We start from the raw sequence: 20,705 nt of genomic DNA on the forward strand, positions 1-20,705 counted from the left end.
CAGACCAAAGATCCCTCTGATCCCATTGCACACAATGACAATGATTCAATAAACCTTTACCCAAAACCAACAACTTCCTGTTTTGACTCGTTTCTTCCTTTGTATTTTGTCACTTCCCGATTCTCTCAGGATGTTCGTGTGAAAAACAGGTTCACTCTTCTGTGGAAATGTAAACAGTTTAATGAAGGACAATAGGAGACAAGGACCACAGAGCAAAGGTGTGAAAAACAGGTTAAACAGTTTGATGAAGGACAGTAGGAAACAAGGACAAAGGTTATTGGGTCAGCCAAGAGCACCCTGTTATCCTCGGGGATTCCCCTTAAATACCTTTTAATTACATCATCCTGTTGAATATTCATAGATCCTTATGCATATTCATAGATCCTTATGCATATCCATAAACTAATTTACATATTCAGGAGCTATTTTACATGGCCCCTCCTTGCTCTGCCTTTTTGGAGCCTGTGTGTTTTTTGGCTGTGCTTTTGGGATGTTATCCCATCCAAGCAGGCATTTTAACACAAAATTCATTATTCGCTATTTCACTACTATGTCCAAGCTTAATTAACAACAGAAATAAAAATTATATCTCTATAACAAAGTTACTTTAACACCAGACTTATAAAATTTTAATACTTGCAAAAAGCCAGTATTATAATATGTATCTCTGACACATACTTATATCACTTATTTCATCTTTTTCACTTCTATGTCTAAGCTTGATTAACAACAGAAATAAAACTATATCTTTATAACAAAGTTACTTTAACTCCACACATATAGAATCCATTTTAATATTTGTAAAAAGCCACTATTATGCATCTGTAACACACACTTATCTATTTCACTACTATGTCTAAGTAACAACAGAAATGAAACCTGTATTTTTATAACAAAGTTACCTTAACACCACACACACAAAATCCATTTTAATACTTGCAAAAAGCCACTATTACAACATGTATCAATAACACACACCAGCCATTTCACTACTATGTCCAAGCTTAATTCACGACACAAATGAAAACTATCCTTTTATAACAAAGTTACTTTAACACCGCACGTACAAGACCCATTTTAATACTTGCAAAAAGCCAACACACAATACGCGTCTCTGGCCCTCACCCTGGTGCTCGGGGAAGGTTTTGGATCTCATCCCAGCCGGGGATTTTTCCCAGCCCCACCCTGGCAGTGCCGTGGAAACCGAGGCAGGAGCTGCTGCCACATGGCCAGGGCTGTGACCTCACAAGCAGGGGCTGCTGCCCGGAGCCAGCCCAGCCCATTCCAGGGGGAAATGCCCAATCCTGGCTTTTCCCCGGCTCCCTGGTGCCCGTAGCACCCGCAGCGGTGCCAGGCCGGGATGGCGGCGCGGCACGACCCCAAAGGTGAGAGCTGGAGAGGTGGGGGCGCCTGGAGGGGCTGGGATTCCTGCTCTTCGCCCCCTCCTGCTGCCATCGGCTGCTCCAGGGTCTTCTCAGATCCCAGAGCCCTGCTCAGAATGGGAAAAACCTGCCCTGTCGGGAAAATTAATCAACAAATATCAGAGGTTTGTGTCCAAAACAGAGACGGAGTCTTTTGACTTTATTCCAATAAAGGGAGAGGCCGTGGGGTGTTCCCCTGGGGTCTCTCCAACCTTTGGAGGATCAGGCTCCTTTTTATCCCAGTTTCCCTCTCTCTTTCCTCATTTCTGAGGTACCTGAGAGGTTCAGACTTCCCAAAACGCCTGATACCAAAGATTCCCCTCTAATGTACAACCCTCCCAATTAATTTTTAATTCTTACGGAATTTAGGGTTTTCCCCATTGTTTCTTTCACCTTTCAATATCCAATTTCATTTATCAGCAAACCTACAGCTCATTTGTAAAGGCAAATATCTTTTTTTCCCATTCGTAAACCATGGGAATGGATTGAATCCAATCCATGGTTGGATTTCCATTCATGGGAATCCTTCCCATCATTTCTTCTCTCTCTCAGTGCTGGTTTTACCTACCAGCAGACCCACAGCATGTTTGGAGAGACAAATCTGTCACTGTTTGTGGAAAACAGACCTCTTTGGAAAGACAAATCCCTCATTCCTCTCAGCCCCTCGTGGCTTTGAGGCAAAAGAGCAAATCCCTCCCAAATACCCAGGACCAGGGGGATGAGGGCAGAGGGCAGCTCGTGGTCACCCTTTTTTCTCTTTTCTCTTTTTTTTTCCTTGTTTATCCCACTGCTGGCGTTTCCCTGTGCCTGTCCCCCAGCCGTGGCCAAGCTCATCTCCTTTGGGACCACTCAGGAGCGGAAAATGTTCCCCTACAGCTTCGCCCCAGACAGGCTGGGCATCGAGGCGCTGGGGCTGAGGGGCAGCCCCTCCCTGGGGCCAGGCTCCTACCTGGGGCCAGAGGTGAGCTCCTCCTTCATTCTGGGGTTTTCTATAGGAGGCACAGGGGTTATAGGGTCACTCCTGCCCTGAAAACACGCTGGGAGATGTCCCAAATCCCCCTGGGAAAAGGGAATTATCTCCCTTGCTTCAGGCTCTGCAGTAGTGAGAAATTAAGGGGATTATTAGGAATACGTTTATTAGGAATAGTGTCTGCTTTTCATGCTGCACTACTGCCCTGAAAACCCGCTGCAAGATGTCCCAAATCCTCCTGGAAAAAGGAATTATCTCCCTTGCTTCAGGCTCTGCAGTAGTGAGAAATTAAGGGAATTATTAGGAACACGTTTAATAGGAAAAGTATCTGCTTTTCATGCTGCACTACTGCCCTGAAAACCTGCTGTAAGATGTCCTATATCCACCTGGAAAAAGGAATTATCTCTTTTCCCAACCGATCCTTGAGGTTCTGGAATAGTCAGAATTTAAAGGAGGTATTAGGAATAAGTTTACCAGGGATAGTACCATGCAAACCTGCTGGAAGATGTCCCAAATCCTCCTGGAAAAAGGGAATTATCTCCCTTGCTTCAGGCTCTGCAGTAGTGAGAAATTAAGGGAATTATTAGGAATACGTTTATTAGGAATAGTGTCTGCTTTTCAAGCTGCACTCCTGCCCTGCAAATCCACTGCAAGATGTCCCACATCCTCCTGGAAAAAGGAATTATCTCTTTTCCCAACCGATCCTTGAGGTTCTGGAATAGTGGGAAATTAAGGGAATAATTAAGGGAATAAAACTAAGGAAATAATTAGGAATTGTCAGAAATCAAGGGAATAATTAGGAATAAGTTTAACAGGAGTAGTACCATGCACTCCTGCCCTGCAAACCCACTGCAAGGTGTCCCACACCCTCCTGGAAAAAGGAATTTTCTCCTTTCCCACCTGATCCTCGAGGTTCTGGGATAGTCAGAAATTAAGGGAATAATTAGGAATAAGTTTAATAGGAAAAGTGTCTGCTGCTCATGCAAACCCACTGCAGGATGGAAAAAGGAAATTTTCCCGGAAAAAAGGAATTATCTCCTTTCCCACCTGATCCTCGAGGCTCTGCAGCAGTAAGAAATTAAGGGAATAATTAGGAATAACTCTATTAGGAATGACATTTGCTGCTCAGATGGCTCTGCCTGGCCAGGGGTGCCTTTAACAATGTCAAATAAATGATTTTGGCTCTCAAACTGCAGAACAGCGCCCTGCAGTCCTCCTTGAGCACCCGGCCCATGAGCACCCTGGGCTACGTGATGGGAGCCAGGACAGCCCCGCGCTTCCAGCAGAAGGCTCAGGTGAGGGGGGAGTGCCAAAAAGAGGGGAAAAGCAGGAAAAAAAACAGGGGAAAACAGCCAAAAAAAGAGGGGAAAAGCAGAAAAAAAAAAAAAAAAAACCCACCCAGGTAAAAGCAGCAAAAAAAAAAAAGATAAAAAGAGGAAAAGAGCAGCCAAAAACCAGGGGAAAAGCAGCCAAAAAGAATGAAAAAGTGGCAAAAAACAGGGGGGAAGCAGTAAAAAGGTGGCAAAAGGAAAAAAAAAAAAGGAGGGAAAAAGCAGCCAAAAAAAGGGGGGAAAAGCAGGAAAAAACAGGGGAAAATGAGCAAAAAAAGATGGGAAAAGCAGCCAAAATATTCCCCAGCCCGGACGTGCCATGCCCTGGCTGCTGCCGTGGGAATGTGGGATTTTGGGTGGGAATGTGGAATTTTAGTGGCAACGTGGAATTTTGGATGGGAACGTGCAATTTTGGATGGGAACGTGCAATTTTGGGTGGGAATTCGGACTTTTAGGTGGCAATGGGGTGGAATTTTGGGAGGGAATGTGCAATTTTGGGTGGGAATTTGGAGTTTTAGGTGGCAATGTGGTGGAATTTTAGTGGCAATGTGCAATTTTGGGTGGCAATGTGCAATTTTGGGTGGGAATGTGGTGGAATTTGAGAGGGAACGTGCGATTTTGGGTGGCAACGTGGTGGAATTTTGGGTGGCAATGTGGAATTTTGGATGGGAAGGTGGAATTTTGGGGGGGGAATGTGGTGGAATTTTGTGTGGGAATGTGGAATTTTAGCGGCAATGTGGAATTTTGTGTGGGAACGTGCAATTTTGGGTGGCAATTTGCAATTTTGGATGGGAATGTGGTGGAATTTTGGGCGGGAATGTGGCAGAATTTTGGGTGGGAATGTGGTGGAATTTGGGATAGAATGTGGTGGAATTTTGGGGGGGAGTGTGGAATTTTAGTGGCAATGTGGAATTTTGGATGGGAATGTGCAATTTTGGGTGGCAACGTGGTGGAATTTGGGAGGGAATGTGCAATTTTGGGTGGGAATTTGGAGTTTTAGGTGGCAATGTGGTGCAATTTTGGGCGGGAATGTGGCAGAATTTTGGGCGGGAATGTGGAATTTTAGCGGCAATGTGGAATTTTGTGTGGGAACGTGCAATTTTGGGGGGGAATGTGGTGGAATTTTGGGTGGGAGTGTGGAATTTTAGCGGCAATGTGGAATTTTGGATGGGAATGTGCAATTTTGGGGGGGAACGTGGTGGAATTTGGGAGGGAATGTGCAATTTTGGGTGGGAATTTGGAGTTTTAGGTGGCAATGTGGTGCAATTTTGGGCAGGAATGTGGCAGAATTTTGGGCGGGAATGTGGTGGAATTTTGGGCGGGAATGTGGTGGAATTTTGGGCGGGAATGTGGTGGAATTTGGGAGAGAATGTGGTGGAATTCTGGGGGGGAGTGTGGAATTTTAGCGGCAATGTGGAATTTGGGCGGGAATGTGCAATTTTGGGTGGGAATTTGGAGTTTTAGGTGGCAATGTGGTGGAATTTTGGGCGGGAATGTGGCAGAATTTTGGGCGGGAATGTGGTGGAATTTTGGGCGGGAACGTGGCGGAATTTTGTGGGGGAATGTGGAATTTTAGCGGCAATGTGGAATTTTGTGTGGGAACGTGCAATTTTGGGGGGGAATGTGGTGGAATTTTGGGTGGGAGTGTGGAATTTTAGCGGCAATGTGGAATTTTGGATGGGAATGTGCAATTTTGGGGGGGAACGTGGTGGAATTTGGGCGGGAATGTGCAATTTTGGGTGGGAATTTGGAGTTTTAGGTGGCAATGTGGTGGAATTTTGGGCGGGAATGTGGCGGAATTTTGGGCGGGAACATGGTGGAATTTTGGACAGGAATGTGGCGGAATTTTGGGCGGGAAAGTGGCGGAATTTTGGGCGGCAACGTGGCGCGATTTTGGGCGGGAACGTGACGCAATTTTGGGCGGGAACGTGATGCAATTTTGGGCAGGAATGTGGCGGAATTTTGGGCGGGAACATGGTGGAATTTTGGGCGGGAATGTGGCGCAATTTTGGGCGGCAACGTGGCGCAATTTTGGGCGGCAACGTGACGCAATTTTGGGCGGGAATTCTCCATGATTTCCCTGCTTTTTGCTGCCTTTTCCCCTCTTTTCCGCTGCTTTCCGCAGACCGTGAGCCCCGGCCCCGCCGCCTACGGGCCCTTCCCGGCTGAGCCTGGCCCGGCCCCGGCCCCGGCCCCGTTCTGCTCCAGCAGCCCCCGGTTCCCAAAGCGCCTCCTGGACAGGGAGCGCTACCCCGGGTAAGGGAACCCTGCGCCCATTCCATTACAAATAAAAAAATGGTTTTATCACCAAAAAAGGTGATTTTTAGCTCCAAAAAGAATTTTTTTTTTTTTTTTTTATGTCTCAAAAAAAGAAGTGTTTTTTTTTTAATCTCTGAAAAGAAAATTTTTACGTCCTAAAAAAAGAAGTTTTTTTAATCTCCAAATAGAAGGGTTCTTTATCTGCAAAAAAACAAGCTTTGTATCTCAAAAAATATGGGTTAATATTGGGACATTTTGTTTAATATGAGGGTATTTTGGTGCATATTGGAATATTTTGGTTAACATTGGGATGTTTTGTTTAATATTGGGATATTTTGGTTAATATTGGGACATTCTGGTTAGCACTGGGATGTTTTGGATAATACTGGGATATTTTGATTAACATTGGGATATTTTGGTTAATATTGGGACATTTTGGATAATATTGGGATATTTTGGTTAGTATTGGAATATTTTTATTAACATTGGAATATTTTGGTTAATATTGGAATGTTTTGATAAACATTGCAATATTTTGGTTAACATTGGGACATTTTGGTTAATATTGGGATATTTAGGTTAACATTGGGATATTTTAATTAACATTGGATAATATTAGAATATTTAGGTTAATCTTAGAATATTTTGGTTAATATTGGGACATTTTGATTAATATTAGAGTATTTTGGTTAACATTGGGATATTTTGGATAATATTGGAGTATTTAGGTTAACATTACAGTATTTTGGACAATACTGGGATATTTATATAATATTTGAATATTTTGGTTAATGCTGGGACATTTTGGATAATACTGGCATATTTTGGTTACCACTGGGATATTTTGGATAATACCAGGGATATTTTGGTTAGCATTAGGATATTTTGATTAACATTGGAATATTTAGGTTAACACTGGAATATTTTGGATAATACCAGGGATATTTTGGTTAGCATTAGGATATTTTGATTAACATTGGAATATTTAGGTTAACACTGGAATATTTTAATTAACATTGGATAATATTAGAATATTTTGGTTAATATTGGGACGTTTTGATCAATATTAGAGTATTTTGGTTAACATCGGGATATTTTGTTTAATATTCGGACATTTTGGATAATACTGGCATATTTTGGTTACCACTGGGATATTTTGGATAATACCGGGGATATTTTGGTTAGCATTAGGATATTTTGATTAACATTGGAATATTTAGGTTAACACTGGAATATTTAAGTTAACATTGGAATATTTTGGCCAACACTGCGACGCTTTGGCCAACACTGCGCCATCTTAGTAAAACCAAACCCCGGCCCCAAAACGCAGATAAAATGCATTTAAATCAATAAACGATGCAAATAAATAAACAAAGGGCTCCTCTTGCCCCCAGGCCTGGCACCTACGACATCCGGGAGCCTTTCACCAAGAAGATCTCGTGGCCCTCCAGGTTTGGGGCTCCCGACCGGGCAGCGCTGCCCCAGCCGGCCCCGAGGATGGTGAAGATGCAGGTGCAGAAGGTGAGGAAGGCTCAGAGACAGGGAAACTCCCCCTTTCTGTCCTTCCTATTTTCACTTTTTTTTTTTTTGGTTGTCCCCTCCTGCTTTTGAGAGAGGAAATTTCCTTTTTCCGCTTCCCGTTTTCACCTTTTTTTCCCTGTCCCCTCCTGCTTTTGAGAGAGGAAATTTCCTTTCTGCTTCATATTTTTATTAGGGTTTGCTGTCCTTTCCTGCTTCTGAGACAGGAAATGTCCTCTTTTCTTCACGTTTTCACTGTTTTGTCGGTCTTTAATCTTTCTGAAAGAGGAAATTTAAGTTCCCATTTTCGCTATGTTTTGTCGTCCTTTTTTTGCCTCAAAGCTTCTGAGAGAGGAAATTTCCTTTTCACTTCATATTTTCGCCATTTTATTGTTCTCTCCTCCTTCTGAGACAAGAAATTTCCTTTTTACTTCATATTTTCTCTATTTTATAATCCTTTCCTACCCCAGTGCTTCCGAGACAGGAAATTCCCTTTTAAGCTCCCATTTTCACTGTTTTGTTGTCCTTTCCTGCTTTGGAGAGAGGAAATTTCCTTTTCACTCCATATTTTCACTGTTTTATTTTCCTTTCCTGCTTTGGAGAGAGGAAATTTCCTTTTCACTCCATATTTTCACTGTTTTATTTTCCTTTCCTGCTTTTGAGACAGGAAATTTCCTTTTTACTTCATATTTTCACTTTTTTCTTGTCCTCTCCTGCTTTTGAGACAGGAAATTTCCTTTTCACTTCATATTTTCAGTTTTATTTTCCTTCCCTGCTTTTGAGGGAGGAAATTTCCTTTTCACTTCATATTTTCAGTTTTATTTTCCTTCCCTGCTTTTGAGAGAGGAAATTTCACTTCATATTTCCACTGTTTTGTTACCCTTTTTTTTTGTCCCAATGTTCTGAGAGAGGAAATTTCCTAATTTCCTTTTTACTCCATATTTTCACCTTTTTATTGTCCTCTCCTTCTTTTGAGACAAGAAATTTCCCTTTTTCATCGTATTTTCCCTGTTTTGTTGTTCTTTCCTTTCCCGAGATAGAAAATTCCCTTTTTATTTCCCATTTCCTCCACCTTTTTTTATCCTTCCCTGCCTCAGAGCTTCTGACGGATAAAAATTCCCTTTTCAATTCCCATTTTCCCTGTTTTGTTATTTTTTTCCTGCTTCCGAGAGAGGAAATTTCCTTTTTTCCTTCACATTTCCACAATTCTTTTGTATTTTTCCCTGCCCAGAGCACCAAACACAAAATGATTTTCTCTCAAACAATCCCTGTTCGCAAAACCCTTCCAAAAAAACTTCTTTTACTCAGAATTTCTCTCCAATTTCCACCCCAAAATGAGCAACGTGGGGCCTCCACTGCCTCGTGGGGCTCCGCTGGTGCAAAAATCTGATTTAAATCCCAATTTTAGGTCTCACCCCCTTCATTTTCTGGCACATTTTCGTTGTTTTTAATGCAAATTTGGGTTTGTTTTTTTTTTTTTAGATGACTGTGGATAAAAAATTCCAGAAGAACCAGGGCAGAGAGGCGTACCTGAAGCTGTACCATGGCTGAGGAAAAATATCTTTATTTCAGGAAAAATATCTTTATTTTATAGCACCTGCAGCTCCAGGCCAAATAAATCAAATATTTTAAATGGTTTTTAATGTTTTTTAATGTTTTTAATGTTTGTTTTTAATGTTTTTAATTCACTCTGCTCAGCTCAATCTTCTCAGCCCCATTCCCCCCCCTTGGGACGAAATTGAAATCCAGAATTTGTTTTAAAATAATTTGGAGGTGTTTTAAAATATTTGAAGGTGTTTTAAAATATTTTCATGTGTTTTAAATATGTTGGAGATATTTTTTTAAAAAAATTATGGTAATGAACTGAAATAAAATAATAATATAAAAAAATAAAGGTATAAAATCAAAATGAAAGTAAAAATTCAATTTCTAAACTTTCTTTTACTTAGTTTAACATGTCTCTAAACTATAAATTTATATTCTCACTTTTAGTACTTAAAAGTTTTTTTAAAGCCTCAAATTAAATCTTACATTAAATTCTAAACTTTAGATTATAAACCCACATAATTTTATATACCACATAATTTTATATACTACATAATTTTATATACCAAATAATTTTATATACAAAATAATGTTATATACCAAATAATTTTATATACCAAATAATTTTATATACAAAATAATTTTATATACCAAATAATTTCATATATCAAATATTTTCATATCCCAAATAATTTTATATGCTAAATAATTTTATAAACTAAATAATTTTCCAAGAATTCCCTACATTTCAAATTCTAACACTCAGAGAGTTTTTATGTTTTTTGCCCAAAATATCACCCTGAAAACATCTGAGGGAAAGAGGCCAGGTTGGGACAGGAGGAATTTTTCTGCATTTTGGCTCCTTCCTTGCTGAAATGAAAATATTCTTAATTTAAAAAAAAATAAAAATTGCTTGAAACTGAGAATCACAAAAATAAACGTGGCCTGAAACAGAAAGTTCCTGGTGTTGGGGCAGCTGTTTCCCCTCAAACCTTTAATTTCCCCTCAAACCTTTAATTTCTGTATTTCCAAACCCAATTGCTAATTTAAATTAAATTAAATAAATAATTGAATTGAAAATAATTTAAATAACGATTAAAATGTATCTCATAAGAGATAAAATTCCTTTAATTATGAACATAATGAATTATTATTATATTCCATTATTAAATTTATATAAATTTAATTTAAATTTATTAATTTGTATTAAATTGATACAGGAACATAATAATACTAAATACCTTTACTAAATACCTTTATTAAATAATTCTAAATACTTTTACTAAATAATAATTATTATTCCTTTCTGATGAACACAAAAATCACAATTTGCTCATAAGGACATAAAATTTCTTTTATTATGAACATAAAAACTACAATTTTCATTCCATCTTTTTTTTTTCCCCCCCTACCCAGCAAGGGATTTTTCTCCTTGCAGAAAACAAAAAAAAAGAAAAGTTAAAAAAAGATAAAATTTTTGGATATATACAAACATTTACAGGTGTTCTGTACATTTTTCACTCTGTACAAGCAAGGCACCAGCAGAAGGGACAGTGGAACACACAGGGCAGGGGCTTTGAGATTTCATTTCAGATTTTTTTTGGCAGGAAATAATTGAAAAAAACCCTTTTTTTTTAAATTTTTGTCCTGGGGAAAGAGGGGGGATCCTTTTAACTTCATGGAGGTGAAGCTGGAATTTTTTGGAAGATTTTGGACCAAACCTCAGGAGCTTTTTCTGATGGAAACTGAACCCAGATTTTGGGTCAAAGAAAACCCAAATGGGTTTTCCAAAGAAATCAAAGAAAACCTTTTTTTGGTTTTCTTTAACCCAAAAAAAGAGAAGATTTTCCTTCTTTATTTTACCCAAGAAAATGCTGAAGGAAAATGAAAGCAAAGCCCTCCAGAAGCAGAGCCAATAATGACAACAGTGACATGGAAATAATAAAGGGAATGAAGGAGGAAATAAAGGGAATAAAGGAGGAAATAAAGGGAATGAAGGAGGAAATAAAGGGAATAAAGGAGGAAATAAAGGGAATAAAGGCTGGGTCCTCCAAATCCAAGCTCGATCCCTGGGTCCCACAGCTCCAGACTTTGTGTCCTCCAAATCCAACCCTTGGGTTCTCCAAATCCAACCTCTGTGTCCTCTAAATCCAAATCCAACCCCTTGGTCCTTCAAATCCAAATCCAAATCCAACCCTGGGTCCCTCAGCTCCAGATCCTGCGTCCTCCAAATCCAAATCCAAATCCAACCCTGGGTCCCTCAGCTCCAGATCCTGCGTCCTCCAAATCCAAATCCAAATCCAACCCTGGGTCCCTCCAAATCCAACTCTGTGTCCTCCAAATCCAACCCCAACCCCTGGGTTCTCCAAATCCAACCCTGGGTCCCTCCAAACCCAACCCTGAGTCCTCCAAATCCAAATTCAAATCCAACCCCTGGTTTCTCCAAATCCAGCTCCTGTGTCCTCCAAATCCAACCCTTGGGTTCTCCAAATCCAAATCCAACCCCAACCCCTGTGTCCCTCCAAATCCAATCCCTTGTTCCTCCCAATCCAGTCCTTGGGTCCCCACATCCAACACCTGGGTCCTCCAAATCCAACCTCTTGGTCCTCCAAATCCAAATCCAACCTCTGGGTCCTCCAAATCCAAATCCAACCCCTGGGTTCTCCAAATCCAAATCCAACCCCTGGGTTCTCCAAATGCAAATCCAACCCCTGGGTTCTCCAAGCCCAGCCCCTCCAAGCCCCGGCTCTCTCAGCTCCTCAGAAATTAAATCCCCCCCAGAGCAGAAGCCAAAGCCCCCCAGACAATTCCCGGGTGTTCTCCTGGAGCACTGCAGGGTGGGAGCGGGGCTCACCAGGCTCAGAGACCCCTCCTCAGCTGGGCTGCCTCTCCTGAGCCCTGGGTGAGGTTCCCAGGGGAATTTTGGGAATTTCCCCCCCCCCCCCCCTCACTTCTTCCTGCGGATTTTGGGTTTCTTGACGGGCCTCAGGTAGGGGTTGTCGATGACGTTCTCCTCCCCGTTCCTGCTGCCTGCCAGGGAGCTGCTCTGCTGCAGCACTGAGGTGTTCTCCTTCTCGGGTCCTGCATCATCCTGCCACGGAAAAAAACCAGGAAAAAATCAAAGTCAGGCTTGGAAATCTTTCTGCTCACAGAATCCACGGCTGCTCCAACTCTGGAAGTGTCCAAAGCCAGGCTGGAGCAATCCTGGGGTAGGGGAAGGTGTCCCTGCCCATGGGACAAGATTTTTATGGTCCCTCTCAACCCAAACTATTCCAGGATTCCAAATTCTAAGCCCAGAACCTGTGGGCAGGAGGGACAATCAACAACCAAGCACACAAGGAGCTGCAGCAGAGGCCAGGCCTCCTGGGCTGTGAGACAGGAAAATCCCTCGGGAAAATGAAAATTTGGGATGTCCTGAAAGCTCCTGCTCAGCCTCCTTCTGCATTGGGCTCTGCAGGGAGCTGGAGAACCAGGACAATGTTCAGTTCCATTCCCCATTTCCCAGGAAACAAAGCCAGAATTCCAAGCTGGAGAGCCCTGACAATGTTCAGTTCCATTTCCCAGGAAACAGAGCCGGGTTTTCCAAGCTTAAGAACCAGGACAATGTTCAGTTCCATTCCCCATTTCCCAGGAAACAAAGCCAGAATTCCAGGCTCAAGAACCCTGACACTGCTCAGTTCCATTATTCCCCATTTCCCAGGAGACAGAGCCAGAATTCCAAGCTGGAGAACCCTGACACTGTTCAGTTCCATTTCCCATTTCCCAGGAAACAAAGCCAGAATTCCAGGCTCAAGAACCCTGACACTGTTCAGTTCCATTTCCCATTTTCCCAGGAAACAGAGCCAGGTTTCCCAAACTGGGGAACCCTGACACTGCTCAGTTCCATTTCCCATTTCCCACTTCCCAAGAGACAAAGCCAGAATTCCAAGCTCAAGAATCCTGACACTGCTCACTTCCATTAATTCCCATTTCCCCAGGAAACAGAGCCAGGTTTCCCAAACTGGGGAACCCTGGCACTGCTCAGTTCCATTCCCCATTTCCCAGGAAACAAAGTCAGAATTCCAAACTGGAGAACCCTGGCACTGCTCAATTCCATCTCCCATTTCCCAGGAGGCAGAGGCAGGTTTTCCAAGGTGCAGGAATGGCCCCAGGGTGGCCCCACCGTGCTCATGTGCAGCGGGAGGTTCTCGGTGTCCGTCTGCTCGTCCTGCTCCGAGGAATCCGTCTCCTCCATCTGCTGCATCTCCAGCTCAGAGGGCAGCAGAGCTGTCAGGTAGGGCACAGTGAAAGGCCTGGCAGCAATCACTGGCAGCAGGGAAAAGGGGAGACACAACAAGTCAGGAAGCTGGGAGAAATTCCTGCCCTCAGAAATTAGGGGCAAAGTTACGGAGATCAAACATTTCGCTGGTTCTGGGTTTGGATGCATTTCCTTTTCCTTACATTTCCTAAGGATAAGGAAGGAAATCTTGATCCCTGAAAGATGGCACTCTCTACTTCCCAATTTTCTGACCCCTAAAAGATGGCAGCCTCTATTTCCCAATTTTCTGATCCCTAAAAGATGGAACTCTCTACTTCCCAGTTTTCTGCTCCCTAAAAGATGGCACTTTCTACTTCCCAATTTTCTGAATCTCTTCATGTTTCCAGCAGCGTTCCAACACAGAAAATCCTCCCTGAGCTCCACCATAAATTCCCAGTTATCGGGGAAATTTGGGCTCCTCTTAAATGAAGCTGTGGGGCCAGCAAGCCTTGGGAAAGTGGGAATTCTCATCTCTGCTCTGCAGGCAGAGACAGGAAAATTTCCAGCAGCAGAAAAATGTCAGGGAGAAGAAATTCATGGGGGAGGTTACAGGGATGGAGCCAGGATTGGGATGAGAGTTGGATTTAGGCCTTCTCCACCAGGAGAAAAAAGGGAACCTTGAGGAGCTGCTTTCTGCTTTTCCTCCCCCTTTTAACCCCAAATTCCTCCTTTTCCAACCTTCCATTGTGGCAATCCTTAAATCCTTCCCCCAAACCCTCTGATTTCGAGGATTCCCACACCCAGCACCTCAGCAGTGCAGACAGCACCGCGGGATGACTCCCAAACCCTGCAGGGAGGTGAAACCATGGAGTGACTGACGTGGGAAGGTGCTGACATCGTCCTTGAAGAGGCTCTGGGTCTCGCCAGTCTTGGCCATGAAGCGGGTGAGGGCCCTCTCCACGTCCCTGCGCTGCGACGCCGCCTTCTCCCGCAGCACCTGGTAATCGGACACGGGCTCGCGGTACGTCTGCAGGGAGGGACAGCACGCAGGAGCTGGGGAGAGCTCCACCTCCAAACGGCCCAGAGACGGAGCAGCTCCACCTCCAAACTTCACAGGGATGGAGCAGCTTCACTTCCAAACCAGCATCCCAGGGATGGAGCAGCTCCACCTCCAAACGTCCCAGAGACGGAGCAGCTCCGCCTCAAAGTATCACAGGCATGGAGCAGCTTCACTTCCAAACCAGCATCCCAGGGATGGAGCAGCTCCACCTCCAAACTTCACAGGGATGGAGCAGCTTCACTTCCAAGCCAACATCCCAGGGATGGAGCAGCTCCACCTCCAAACGTCACAGAGACGGAGCAGCTCCACCTCAAAGTATCACAGGCATGGAGCAGCTTCACTTCCAAACCAGCATCCCAGGGTTGGGGCAGCTCCACCTCCAAATATCACAGGAATTGAGCAGCTCCATCTCCAAACTTCACAGGGATGGAGGAGTTCCACCTCCAAACTTCACAAGGATGGAGCAGCTCCACCTCCAAACCAACATGCCAGGGATGGAGCAGCTCCACCTCCAAGTATCACAGGGATGGAGGAGTTCCACCTCCAAACAAACATCCCAGGGATGGAGCAGCTTCACTTCCAAACCAACATCCCAGGGATGGAGCAGCTCCACCTCCAAACTTCACAGGAATTGAGCAGCTCCACCTCCAGACTTCACAGGGATAGAGAAGTTCCACCTCCAAACAAACATCCCAGGGATGGAGCAGCTCCTCCACTTCCAAACTTCACAAGGATGGAGCAGCTCCAACTCCAAACTTCACAGGGATGGAGGAGTTCCACCTCCAAACAAACATCCCAGGGATGGAGCAGCTCCACTTCCAAACTTCACAGGGATGGAACAGTTCCTCCACTTCCAAACTTCCCAGGGATGGAGGAGTTATGGAGCAGCTTTGCTTCCAAACTTCACAGGGATGGAGCAGCTTCACTTCCAAACAAACATCCCAGGGATGGAGCAGCTCCTCCACTTCCAAACTTCACAGGGATGGAGGAGTTATGAAGCAGCTCCACCTTCAAACCTCACAGGGATGGAGCAGCTCCACTCCCAAACTTCACAGGGATAGAGGAGTTATGGAGCAGCTCCACTCCCAAACATCCCAGGGATGGAAGAGTTATGGAGCAGCTCAACTTCCAAACTTCACGGGGATGGAGCAGCTGCAGGTTCTGCTCTTCAGCATCCATGAGGTTTTGGACAGTTAGAGGGGTCCAGCAGGCAGAAATCCAGGGATTCTGCACTGGGAATGGTCTGGGAGCAGGCAATGGGAAGGATCCCATCCCAAGGAATGTCAAAACCCACAAACAAGGAATATTCAAAGCCAGGAAAAACAATACTTTGGATAAATAACACCAGTGCTGCAGTAAAAAAAACAACACTTCTGGGGTTCTGGACATCAAACAGACCCCAGCCAGCACAAAAATGAGAAATCCAGGGATTCTGGCTGATTTCTGGATGGCAAGGGATGCCCACAACCCACAAAGAAGGAATGTATCAGGTCAGCAGGAACATTTTGGATAAATGGCAGCAGCACTGCAGTAAAACCACCCCAACTCCCGGAATTCAGAGACCCCAAACAGCACAAAAATGTTGTTTTCACTCACTGGTGTCTTGATGTAGGTGTGAGGATCTGGGAACTCTGGGAAATGGCCAGGAATGTGGGGTGGGTGAGGTTTGTTCTGCCCAGCTGTCAGGGCTTTGGGGGTCACAGGCTGGTTTGTCACTGGAGCTGCAGGGGAAAAACAGCACAGGAATGAGGGAAAACAGCACAGGAATGAGGGAAAACAGCACAGGAATGAGGGAAAACAGCACAGGAATCAGAAAACAACAAAGGATCCAGGGAAAACAAGCACAGGAATCAGGGAAAACACCACAGGAATCAGGGAAAACACCGCAGGAATCAGAGAAAACACCACAGGAATCAGAGAAAACAAACACCACAGGAATGAGGGAAAACAAACACAGGAATGAGGGAAAACACAGGAATGAGGGAAACAAACACGGGGGTCAGGGAAAAAACCCACAGGAATCAGGGAAAACACAGAAATTAGGGAAAACAAACACAGGAATGAGGGAAAACGCCACAGGAATCAGGGAAACACCACAGGAATCAGGGAAACAACACAGGAATCAGGGAAAAGAACACAGCAATCAGGGAAAACACGGGAACCTGGAAAAACACCACAGGAATCAGGGAAAACACAGGAATCCTCCTTCCCAGGGTCCCCCCAAAGCTCTGACCCCATCCATGACCCTGGGATTGGATCCCAGAGGGGAAAAGGATCCCTTGACCCTTCAGACAAATCCCCTCCCAAGCGACCCAGGTCCCTTCACCCCAACACAGGAGCCCCAAATCCTGGGATTATCCCAGAGAAAGCTCCTCAGGAGCTCCCTGGAAGGCAGCAGAGGGGAATTGCAGGAGCTGCAGGCTGTCCCCAGCCCAGGAGAGGTGCCCCACGTACGGGCAGTGATCACCATCCTCTGGGAGCGCTTGGCGTAGGCAGGAAGGGTTTCCACGTTGAAACCTGGAACCCAAAAGAGGAAAAGAGGAATTTACCCGGTCAAAATCCAGAATTTTTCCAAATTAAACAAGAAAGGAATGGGTGAGGGGAGCAGATCATGGGATCAGGGAAAGGAATCAGCTGTGTGTGGCCACAGCACAGGGCACCTGTCAGGGACACATTTTATGAAAAATCTTTTTGCTGGGATTTTTTTTCCTCCTGAGAAACTGAGAGGCCTCAGGAACAAAATGTAACCAATGGTTATCTGTTGCTGTGGAATGCAACAGGTGCATCCTTGATTAATCTCATGTGGTTGTTTCTAATTAATGGCCAATCACAGCCCAGCTGGCTCAGACTCTCTGTCAGTCACGAGATTTTATTATCATTCCTTCCTTTCTATTCCTTTCAAGCCTTCTGATGAAATCCCTTCTCCTATTCTTTTAGTACAGTTTTAATATAATTTATATCATCTGTGGTGGTGTTCACAGGGGTCCCAGGCTGAGGGAAGAGACGAGGATCTGACTCCGTGTTTCAGAAGGCTGATTTATTATTTTATTATATATATTTTATATATTTTATATTAAAACTGTACTCAAAGAATAGAAGAAAGGATTTCCTCCGAAGGGAAGGAAAGGAAAAAGGAAAAAGGAAAAAGGAAAAAGGAAAGGAAACGAAAGATAAAATCTCATGACTCTCAGAGAGTCCGAGACAGCTGGGCTGTGATTGGCCATTAATTAAAAACAACCACATGAAACCAATCAAAGATGCACCTGTTGCATTGCACAGCAGCAGATAATTATTGTTTATATTTTGTTCCTGAGGCTTCTCAGGAGAAAAAATCCTCAAGAAAGGATTTTTCATTAAATGTGTCTGTGACAATCACAGAATAATAAATCAGCCTTCTGAAACATGGAGTCAGATCCTCATCTCTTCCCTCGTCCTGGGACCCCTTTGAACACCACCACAGGCACCCCCCAAATCCCAGATTTTGGGGGGAAATTTCCCAATCCAGAGGTGGAAGGGGTGGGAAGAGGGAGCTGCTCACCCATCTCCACGAGGGTCACCACGATGTCTGAGAGCGTGGGCTGGGTCCTGGCTGTGTGCTCGCAGTAGGATTTGGCACTCCTCCCAATTTCTGAAATATCTGCAGGATAAAACCACCAGGGGTTCAATTCTCACAGCTGGGGCAGCTCCAGGACTGCAGGAATTGGGGGCTGAATCCAGGGATCGGTGCCTTGGACTGGGGCTGATTCCAGGAATTTGTGCCTTTGGAATTGGGGCTGATTTTTGGGATTTGTGCCTTGGATTAGGGGCTGATTTTTGGGATTTGTGCCTTGCATTGGGGCTCATTCCAGGAATTTGTGCCTTGGATTAGGGGCTGATTCCAGGAATTTGTGCCTTTGGAACTGGGGCTGATTTTTGGGATTTGTGCCTTGAACTGGGGGCTGATTCCAGGGACTGGTGCCATGGATTGGGGCTGATTTTTGGTATTTGTGCCATGGATTGGGGCTGATTCCAGGAATTTGTGCCTTTGGAATTGGGGCTGATCTTTGGTATTTGTGCCACGGACCGGGGCTGATTGCAGGAACTGGGGGCTGATTTTTGGGATCGGTGCCTCGCACTGAGGGCTGATTTTTGGGATTGGTGCCACGGACTGGGGCTGATTTTTGGAATTGGTGCCATGAACTGGGGCTGATTTTTGGGATTTGTGCCACGAACTGGGGCTGATTTTTGGGATTGGTGCCTCACACTGAGGGCTGATTTTTGGGATTGGTGCCTCACACTGGGGCTGATTTTTGGGATCGATGCCTCGCGCTGAGGGCCGATTTTTGGGATTTATCTGCAGCGTCAGAGCTGGGCTGCTCTCTCCCCACGCTGTGACTGTGTGAAATGCAGGGTGCCAGCCCTGTGTGAGCAGAGGGCGCTGCTGTGCAGGCTGGCCAGGGGGCACTCACAGCTCTGGATCATCTCGGTGAGCGTCTCCACCGCCGCCTTCTCGGCGCTCTCGAAGCCGGCCTCGGTCAGCAGCGAGCTCACCACCACCTGCAGCGTGCGGCGCCGCGCCAGCTGGTAATTGTCAGCTGGGGTGCCAGCCTGCTTGCTGCCCCTCTGCCAGGGAAAAAACAGAGTTATCCATGCAATGGGATCCGTTGGATCCATGGTAATTGTCAGCTGGGGTGCCAGCCTGCTTGCTGCCCCTCTGCCAGGGGGAATGGAGTTAGGGAATGGGAAGGGATCCATGGGATGGGATCCATGGTAAGGGACGGGGCAGGGAGCAGGGAATGGAAGGGCTCGGGAGCAGGAACTTGGGAGCAGGGAAGGGTCACAGATCAGGTGGAAGGACCATGAAGCAGGGGCTGGGAAGGAACATGGAACAAGGATTGGAAAAAGTGCGGGAGCAGGTAATGGGAAGGGTGACAGCAGGACACAGGTACACACACACACGTGTGTCGTATACACTCACAGGGGCACGTGTGTATATATGTGTGTATATATACACATATATATAAATATTTATGTAAATACATATATTTACACACGTGTCCTCACAGAACCTCCCAGATTCTTTTTGACTTTTTGGGACGCGGCCCCTTTAAGGACACCCTCCCCACACAAGCCCCGCCCCGCTCCCCGCCAGCCAATTGGAGCGCGCCATCCTCAGCCAATCAAACCCTGCCTCCCCTCGGGCCTTCCAGCCAATCAGCGCCTCCCTCCCTCCACCAGCCGCCTCCACGCTCCGCGGCCTGGCCGTGGCCGCCTCCGCGCCCCGGAGGGATCGAGCGCTGCCGCCCCGCCCGGCCCTGCCGGGGACCCGCCGGGAACCCGCCCCCACGGCCCCGCACCCCGGGGATCAGGCGCCGTTACCGTGCCGGAGCCCCCGGACGCTGTGTCAGCCATCTTGGAGCCATATGGAGCTGTGCGCATGCGCCAGGTGCGGGCGTGGCGGTGGGCGGGCGCGCGGGGCATTGTGGGAGTTGTAGTGCAGGCGGGGCGACGCGCGGAGCATCGTGGGAGTTGTAGTGCGGAGGAGGGGTAACATCTGGATGCGCCCACCCTCCCTCCCCCCGCACATCTGGAGATCCCGAGGGGGTGGAACGAGATGGGATTGATGATCCCAAACCGGACAGGACAAAAGGACCGCGAGGATTTTGTTGAGTCAGCAAAGTCTCCATTAAAATCTGATTTATCACATCCCAGTTTATGATATCCTGATTTATGACATCCCTGGAGCTCCTTAATTCCAGGCTGTCCTTGAGCCAGGATGAAACTTTGCCTGCTCCACTCATTAACTCTCCTTTCTTGCTAAGTAGGCTGGAAAGTGCACAAAGACCATCCTGATTTGAGATAATGGTGATTTATCCCACATTTTAATAGTGATTTATTGTGATTTATTCCACATTTTGATCGTGATTTATTGTGATTTATCCCACATTTTCATCGTGATTTATCCCCCGTTTTGCAAGGAGCCCCGCTGCCAGCAGAGGGCACGTTGGCACCGAGAAATTCTGATTATTTCTTCATTCACAAACCAAATCAGCCGCGCTGAATGAATTCATGGCGATTTTCCCATCTCTCTGCTGTGAAAATCCCCCCCCCAAAAAGAAATCCACCCAAAAAATCCGCCCTGCTCCAGGCTGGTCCCGGGCACTCAGATATTTCTGTTCCCTCCCATCCCTGCCTGGAGTTCTGGGATCCCAAGGGAGGAGGAGATGGATCCAAGCTGGGATTTTTTGCCTTTTTCCCCCCCTTTTTGTGCAGCTCAGATGATACAAACTCACTTATTTTCTGTAGAAAATCAGATTTTGGGTTGCTGAGGGAACAGAGGAGCTCTGCAGGTTTTGCTCTCTGTACTCCCCAATCCTTGGATCCC

General features: G+C 45.5%; 2 protein-coding genes across 2 annotated transcripts; one reads left to right on the forward strand and one right to left on the reverse strand.

The window, feature by feature from the left end:
- Positions 1-1,297: 1,297 nt before the first annotated feature.
- On the forward strand, positions 1,298-9,118 carry PIFO (primary cilia formation). The gene is made up of 6 exons (XM_036398555.1): positions 1,298-1,385; positions 2,240-2,382; positions 3,588-3,686; positions 5,848-5,978; positions 7,376-7,502; positions 8,982-9,118. Exons 1-6 carry the CDS (start codon positions 1,361-1,363, stop codon positions 9,048-9,050), a joined length of 594 nt encoding a protein of 197 aa, XP_036254448.1. The 5' UTR covers positions 1,298-1,360; the 3' UTR covers positions 9,051-9,118.
- A 1,262-nt stretch (positions 9,119-10,380) lies between these two features.
- On the reverse strand, positions 10,381-19,747 carry TAF8 (TATA-box binding protein associated factor 8). Its single transcript, XM_036398577.2, has 8 exons — positions 19,700-19,747; positions 18,790-18,943; positions 17,880-17,978; positions 16,796-16,858; positions 15,938-16,062; positions 14,161-14,308; positions 13,207-13,349; positions 10,381-12,135 (listed from the first exon to the last, which is right to left on the reverse strand). The coding sequence occupies exons 1-8, from the start codon at positions 19,730-19,732 to the stop codon at positions 11,992-11,994; spliced, it is 909 nt and encodes a 302-aa protein (XP_036254470.1). The 5' UTR covers positions 19,733-19,747; the 3' UTR covers positions 10,381-11,991.
- Between the last annotated feature and the right edge of the window lie 958 nt (positions 19,748-20,705).

The sequence above is a fragment of the Molothrus ater genome, chromosome 25 (assembly GCF_012460135.2).
Source record: "Molothrus ater isolate BHLD 08-10-18 breed brown headed cowbird chromosome 25, BPBGC_Mater_1.1, whole genome shotgun sequence".
Taxonomy (NCBI): Eukaryota; Metazoa; Chordata; class Aves; order Passeriformes; family Icteridae; genus Molothrus; species Molothrus ater.

Coding starts and splice junctions, on each gene's coding strand:
- TAF8 (XM_036398577.2), bottom strand. CDS start 19,732: ATGGCTGACACAGCGTCCGGGGGCTCCGGCACG. Junction 14,309..15,937: donor ACACCTACATCAAGACACCA/GTGAGTGAAAAC, acceptor CCCTCCCTGCAG/ACGTACCGCGAGCCCGTGTC. Junction 12,136..13,206: donor TCCCGCTGCACATGAGCACG/GTGGGGCCACCC, acceptor TTTCCGTGGCAG/GATGATGCAGGACCCGAGAA.
- PIFO (XM_036398555.1), top strand. CDS start 1,361: ATGGCGGCGCGGCACGACCCCAAAG. Junction 2,383..3,587: donor GCTCCTACCTGGGGCCAGAG/GTGAGCTCCTCC, acceptor CTCAAACTGCAG/AACAGCGCCCTGCAGTCCTC. Junction 5,979..7,375: donor GACAGGGAGCGCTACCCCGG/GTAAGGGAACCC, acceptor TCTTGCCCCCAG/GCCTGGCACCTACGACATCC.